Genomic DNA, 7,323 nt, shown 5'->3' on the forward strand with positions numbered 1-7,323 from the left:
TTTACCCATTTTTGAAGCTGCTGCTTGTAATCTCTAGTCCTGGCTTTTATTGTAGGAAGAACTAGTGTTTTAACAGCCAATAGATACAAAAAAGGAAATTATACTCAAGCTGTGCTCATTCTGTACTGCAATCCAATGTCTCAGCAATGGAAACATCTACCATGGTTTTTTTACAAAAATTTTACAGAAATACAGAAAGGCCTGCATACCTTCCCGGTTTCATCTGTTCCACGTACATACTGTCCAGTTTCCATGAAAAACAGATAGGAAAATAACTGATCCAGACCATACCCGTGTCACCTCTGAATTACACAAAGATTATCATAAGGAATACTTTATAAATAGATCTACCTGCTTTAAGGACTAGCATGACCCTGCTCTGCCTCAAGCCAGCGTTACCACGGCTCATTAGGTTTGCTACTAAACCAACTACAGCTTCACAGCAGAGAGATGATACTCCCAAGTGCCACAGGAAGGAGAAAAAGGTATTTCATGTAATTCTGTTATCTGGAACGGGGTGAAACTGAGGTTTGAGATACTGCTACTGGACGCAGACAAAAAGCAAGTTATGAAAGAGAGGGCTTAATTTAGAGATTCAGAATTTATTTACAAGTTTTCACTTACAAAAAAAAAAAAAAGGAAACAACATAAAACTCTCCTGGATATACTCTACTCTGCAAAACACTGCAACTGAAGATCGTTAAATTCATTTACACATATTACAGCTTTATCTTTGTATACAACAGCATATGCTTTAGTCATCGAGACAGAGAGAGGATAAACTAAGCTGTTTTAAACAATGAAAGTGCCAGCCTTCCTTTGGCCTTCCCCACTTTAAAAAAAAAAAAAAAAAGAAAAAAAGAAGAACTAAAGCACTTTAGTAAAGGAACAGACGTGAGGCTTCTAACTTTCCTAAAGGTACATGAGAACCAGCCCTCTGCAATTCAGACTTGCTGTATGACACTGGACCAGCCCAGCAGCCTTAACTGAGACAAGATCAGAGCAATTTGCAATATTCTCTGCGACAGAGCTGCGAGATCACACCCAGAGCTCCAACCTCAGTAAGCTGCTAAATTAACAAAGGAAGACAGTGGGCGGGGAAAAAAGCAGAGGTAATAGAAGAGGCTGCAAATTCATTATTTTTAAACAAAGAATTGCATTTGAAAAGAGCATAGTGTGCCCCTCCCACGTTTCCCAAGAAGCTCGGAGCACAAGCGGTTCCCCATTTCCAACACACCAATCACCACGCAAAGTTTAACGTGCATTTTAAGAAGTATAATAATCCTTGACAGAACAGTAACAAATACTAATCACTAACATCACCCACTAGTCTAAATTAATACAGAGTTGCCCAGCTTTAGGTACAGCTTTTTAGATTTTTCCGTAGCAATTGCACCTATTTTCAACTTAATCCCCATCAGCACAGAATGTTATTGATTCTAAAAGACTACCAAGAGAAAAATCCTGTTCTCAATCAAACCGGGAACATTTGACTCCAGCATGAACTGGGTCAGGGCTTTACCCAGCTAGTTTTGTCTCCCTCAATAACACAACTGTACTTCAATAATTTGTAACACTTTTGCAGAGCCTAACTTGTGTTCAACAGGACTGTGGTAGCAACTGCAAAAAAAGAACTGTTGCCTTTCTTAACTTAAAAATAAATTGGGAAGCATACTGGAGGAAATTCATCCCTGAGTAACGAGACATTTAAAAACCGCATCCTACCGACAATCATTGCAATATGTCGTGACGCGTACTCTAACAGTCAACGCTACTAACAGGCAGCAACAGAACTTGTCACAGTCCCATAGATTTGCAGCATTGTTGCATTGATCCCAATATCTTGTTTAATTAAACTGCAAGTGAATGTTAGGAAATAGCATAAATAGAAATAGTGTCTTTATTATTTTAAGCTGAATGTCAAATTGACAGCTAAACCGTGCTGGATCCCAGAAAACTCAGAGCAGAGGTGGTTAGCAACCTGCTTCTTTGGATGTCCAAAAGATTTCGCAACGGGTATCTTCAACCGAACAACAGGAGGAGAATGATTGTAACGGAGTTCACTGCTATTAATGGCACTGTAGGACAGAAAAACAGAAGAGCAACTTTGAAAATTTTCTTCTGCACACCACAGAGTGACAGAACTTCTTGTTATCTTGGGAGGCTACTTTTTAAGGAGGAAAATCTATCAAAATCTTTTTTAAAACATTTTTAAAAACTAAAAAATTTTAAAAACCACATTGAGTTTTCTTATGCGAAGATCAGGATTAGTAGAAGGAGACAGGATCAAAGCCTAGGACACTAAAAATCAGGAAGCAACAGCATAAATATTTTTATATGGCCCATTATAACTTTGACTCAAACAATCCTTTCTCCAAATGAAACAAAACCACCTCAAAGTCAGTTTCCACACTCAGCTTTGCCACGATTTAGAAGAAAATGTATCAGTTTTTACTCTGGGGTGGGCAAGACAGGTAAGATTTGTTACCTCCTCTTTATCATCACCTATGAAAGGGACTTTTGGTGTGCTTTATAGCGAAAAATTACTACTAACTTAAAAAAAAGACTTTTTTTTTTTCTCCCATCCTTTGTGGTGCATAAGCCTGGCTTGCCTTTAAGAATCACAGGAATTACATTTCCCTCACCAGGTACTTCACATAAAATTGAATTTAGCCAAGGTGAAGCTAACTGCATGCTTTGATTGATCACCAAGCTTCCCCCCAGCTCCCAAACTCCAAGGAAAGACAAGATGCAGCAGGAGCGGTGCCACAAGCCAGAGTCAGGGAATGTTTCACGCTTTATCAAACCCTCCTATGCAGAGTCCGCACGTGAAGGAAGGGCGGGTTGGAAATGACGAGCAGAAATAGCAGCTATCTGGTAAAAAAGTCAAAGCGCCGCGATTATTTTCTTAAAGCAGAGAAGCAAAACTTTACGGACAAGAACGTTTAAACAAAAGATCATCACCTTACCTCTCATAACGGTCCGTACAGATCGGATAAGGTTCGTTAGCTGTGCCTTAATTCCTGGTTCCTCTCCAAATCCTCCAATCCCTTGATCACTTCCCCAGCCAACTGCGTCATATAAAAACATGTCAGGAAAGACACCCACAACCACGCGACAAACGCTATCAGCGATATTACCGAGCGACCAGCCTCGAATATCTTTACGTTCATCACCACCTACAAACTACAAACCAATCCACTTTATTTCAAGATCAGATTTTAAAACAAGATAAAGAAACTATTCAACCTTTTAATGAATGCATCCATAATGACAGATCAACGTTTCTGCAAAGGAAACCTGGACCTTTATAACATGCTACTATCCCCTGCGTGCCAGGGGAACAAATCAGTTTATGTGGACTTCAAAAAAAAAACCACCCGCAGGAATAAACCCAAACAAACTAGATCTGTTCACTGTCCTTTACCAGGAGATAAAAAAGCAAATAAGTGTTGGGTATGAAGCGATGCTTCAGCACTGAGAAACCAGCTGCAGGATAGGAAGCTTTCAGTGCAGATTCCAAATCCGGATGATTTTTTTTTAACCACTTCTGAAAAAAAAAAAAGGATTTGGAAACTTTGGAGGGCCACAGAAGTACTGCAGGTTTACAGAGCCCTTCAAGGGAGAAAACCCCTTCCCTGCCCACTGTGGGGAGGCAAAGAGCATGGTCCCAGCGACAGGAGCAGGAATTTTCGAGTCCTGACCCCCTGGGGGACAAGCAGAGTGGAGAAGGGAGCAGCTGGAAGTACGGGAAGCCGCACTGTGCAACTTGCGAGTTCCTTTTCTCCAGAAACAACTTCCGAGGGATTTTTTGCCTCTTTTTTGTCACCCTCGCTCTGCTGGCACCGGGCTGGGGGCGGTTGGTGACTCCTCTCCCAGTCCGGTGAGCCTGGAGTTACTCCCAGGCCTCCTGGGGCCAACAAGTGGCTTGACCCACCCTGTTAGCCCTCACACCTCCCTTTTCCTCGAGCTGCTGCTCGTCAGGAAAGCAAAAGAAAACCCCAAACCCAAACCGAGAGGGTCCCTCGCAGTGAATCCTCCCAGAGACCAGGAGGAAGGGATAACTATCCGCACCCCTGCCAAAATTCCAGGCTCAGTCTGGCTTGGAGAAGGTGGGACTTTCTGGATCAGGAAACTGGGAAACCTTGGATGTCGATTATTTTTCAGGGGCTTTGTAGATCTTTGCGTCGGTGGATTTTGGTTTTTGTGGTGGCTTTTCTGTGTTTTGCTTTCTTTTAAAGGAGGAGGACGCCCAACCTCGGGGATCTTTCTTCAGCACCGCCGAAGCCTGCAAAGGCTGGGAAGGAAGCGCTCTCTCGTCGAAAAAAGGCACAAGATGAAAGACACCACCTCACGCCATCGCCACACCCTGACAGGCGGCGCAAACGGGGATGAACCAGTGGAAAGGGACAAAAAGAGGGAATTATGGAAAAAAAAAGGGACAAAGCAATGGCAGGAGGGACATCAGCCGCACCTCAGGCCCCAGAACCCCGAGGCGGCTCCCGGCAGGGGATGTTCGGGGCGAGGCGGCGGGAGGGCTGCAGCACCGGGCCCCCGGAGGCCCGGCGGGTCAGGAGGGAACTTCCTCCCTTTGCCAGGCCTCCATTCCTCCTCCTCTTCCTCCTCCCTCGGCCGGGCCGGGCCGGGCCGGGGCGGCGGGCCCGCTCCCCCCCACTCCCCGTCTCTCGGTGTTGGCTCACCGTGGCGGAGGAAGCGCTCCTCATGCAGCACAGCCACGGCGTTGACGATGAGGAGGGCAGCCTGCAGCAGCGAGTAGAGACTGAAGGCCATGGCGCGGTACGCCGCTGGGGCGGGACCCGCCGCCGGAGAGGGACGTGGCGGGGCGGGACCGGAGGCGTGGTCTGGGCGGGGGGAGGGCGGGACGGGGGCGAGGCCTCTGCCTCCTCTTTTCCCGGCACGGCCGCCGGGTCCTCGCTGAGGGCGCGCAACCCCAGGCATGCGCAGAGCCCGCCCTCGCCCGTGGGCAGCCTTGCGCGCCGCTTGACATCTACCGGGACGATAGCAAAGCCTGTGACACTGTCTCCCACAGCACCCTCCCAGAGCAGCTGGCGGCTCATGCCTTTGATGGGTGGACTCTGCTGGGTAAAGTCTGGCTGGATGGCCGAGCCCCGAGAGTTGTGGTGAACGGAGCCAAATCCAGTCGGCGGCTGGTCACAGGTGGAGCTCCCCAGGGCTCAGTGTTGGGGCCAGTCCTGTTTAATATCTTTATCAATGATCTGGATGAGGGGATCGAGCGCGCCCTCAGGGAGTTTGTAGGAGACACCAAGTTGGGCAGTACTGTGATCTGCTCGAGGGCAGGAAGGCTCTGCAGAGGGACCTGGACAGGCTGGATCGATGCGCTGAGGCCAATTGTGTGAGGTTCAACAAGGCCAAGTGCCGGGTCCTGCCCTTGGGTCACACCAACCCCAGGCAACGCCCCAGGCCTGGGGCAGAGGGGCTGGGAAGTGCCCGGCGGAGAAGGCCCTGGGGGTGCTGGCTGACAGCCGGCTGGGCATGAGCCAGCAGTGCCCAGGTGGCCAAGGAGGCCACCAGCCCCCGGGCTTGTGTCAGCCCTGGTGTGGCCAGCAGGAGCCGGGCAGGGATGGGGCCCCTGTGCTCGGCCCTGGGGAGGCCCCACCTCAAATGCTGGGCTCAGGTTTGGGCCCCTCGGGACAAGAAGGCCCTTGAGGGGCTGGAGCGTGTCCAGAGAAGGGCGGCGGAGCTGAGGCAGGGTCTGGAGCACAAGTGTGCTGGGGGGCAGCTGAGGGAGCTGGGGGGGTTTAGCCTGGAGAAGAGGGGGCTGAGGGGAGCCCTTCTCGCTCTCTGCAGCTGCCTGAGAGGGGCTGGAGTGAGGGGGGGGCTGGTCTCTGCTCCCAAGTCACCAGGGACAGGACGAGAGGGAACGGCCTCAAGCTGCGCCAGGGGAGGTTTAGGTTGGAGATGAGGGGAAATGTCTTCCCTGCCAGAGCGGTCAGGCCCTGGCACAGGCTGCCCAGAGAGGTGGGGGAGTCACCGTCCCTGGGGGGGTTCAAACACTGTGCAGACGTGGCCCCTGGGGACATGGTTTAGGAGGTCTGGGGGGTGTTGGGTTGGGGGTTAGTCTTGATGGTCCTAGACGTCTTTTCCAACCTTAATGATTCTATGAGTCTATGATTCAAATCTATGCAAATATACATTCTTTTATATTTAATTTTATGGAAAATATCTGGGTTTTTCCCCTTGCCCCCTGTATTTTTTCAGTACATGTTGATTTATGTTTTCTTTCTAGCAGGAAATCAGCTCAGAGCCCAATTGTTGTTTATCCAAAACATAATGACTGCACAAGTCAAGATTCTTAGCAGAGTCTAAAAGAAAACAATTATATTGGATTGATCGGGGCTTCTGGGTACTTCTTCACTCAAATAACAAAAATAATAATAACTGGAGCTCAGGGATACTACACAGTTATCGATGCATAAATATATATTTTTTTCCCCTTCACTTGCGGTCCGATTGGCTGAAGGGGGTGATTTGCATAATCGCTCTGATTTTATTTTTCAGCAGTCGTACAATACGCAACCCCCTTAACTCTGTATGGTCGATAGCTTTTATTACTCAATGAGGGTACAACGATTTGCATAATCACTGTGCTTTGAGTGTTATTAGACACATTCGCTGTGATAGAAATGATAACTCTGTGCTTAATGCAGTGGGCTGGCAAGACCCCACCCCGATTCCTTGCCCTGCCATGGACTTCTGATACGATCTGGGCAAATTATTCACAGTTTATTGATATTAGATCTCCACATTTCAGCTCAGGGTTAAGATCCACTCACCAGCAAGCCTGAGATGATCTGGTACTTCAGCAGCGAATCGAGCATCGGGACTGGCTGATGGACAGACGCTCAGGCACCACACTAATTAGCCACGAAGAAACCCACACCTCAGCTGCTTCTCGTCTTTGGCTTTCCTTTCCCAAACACTTGCTTCAGTACAGTCGATGACATGGTATTATGCATCTAAATTAAATTATATTATGTTTTAACAGCTGGAAGTATGGGAAAGCACTCCATCATTACAGCCATAGCATATTTTGTTACTAACCGGTCCCCAGAATTAGAAATCTTACATAAAGGAGGTAGAACAGAGAACAAAAATCAAACACATTTATCAGAGTTTTGTCATCTGGTCAAAAGTATTTTTCATTCCAGTCTCAAAAAGAAATACAGTCTCAATTCTGGGAAGTGAGTGAACCTTCTATTGGAATTCCAGTGAGATCAGTATTATTTAAGAATATACTGAAGTGTTTTATTATATCATTTTTCATTATTAATTAATTTGATT

The 7,323-nt window shown here is 47.4% G+C and overlaps 1 protein-coding gene across 1 annotated transcript; it reads right to left on the reverse strand.

Annotated features, from left to right (window-relative positions):
- Positions 1-582: 582 nt before the first annotated feature.
- On the reverse strand, positions 583-4,860 carry IER3IP1 (immediate early response 3 interacting protein 1). Its single transcript, XM_075079780.1, has 3 exons — positions 4,701-4,860; positions 2,970-3,071; positions 583-2,078 (listed from the first exon to the last, which is right to left on the reverse strand). Exons 1-3 carry the CDS (start codon positions 4,789-4,791, stop codon positions 2,023-2,025), a joined length of 249 nt encoding a protein of 82 aa, XP_074935881.1. The 5' UTR covers positions 4,792-4,860; the 3' UTR covers positions 583-2,022.
- Positions 4,861-7,323: the final 2,463 nt, after the last annotated feature.

Source organism: Phalacrocorax aristotelis, chromosome Z (genome assembly GCF_949628215.1).
Source record: "Phalacrocorax aristotelis chromosome Z, bGulAri2.1, whole genome shotgun sequence".
In the NCBI taxonomy this organism is placed as follows: domain Eukaryota; kingdom Metazoa; phylum Chordata; class Aves; order Suliformes; family Phalacrocoracidae; genus Phalacrocorax; species Phalacrocorax aristotelis.

Excerpts from the sequence above, each read along its gene's own strand:
- IER3IP1 (XM_075079780.1), bottom strand. The coding sequence starts at position 4,791 with ATGGCCTTCAGTCTCTACTCGCTGCTGCAGGCTGCCCTCCTCATCGTC. Across the intron at positions 3,072-4,700 it reads GGAGCGCTTCCTCCGCCACG|TTGGCTGGGGAAGTGATCAA; the intron begins GTGAGCCAACAC and ends TATATGACGCAG. Across the intron at positions 2,079-2,969 it reads TGTACGGACCGTTATGAGAG|TGCCATTAATAGCAGTGAAC; the intron begins GTAAGGTGATGA and ends TCTGTCCTACAG.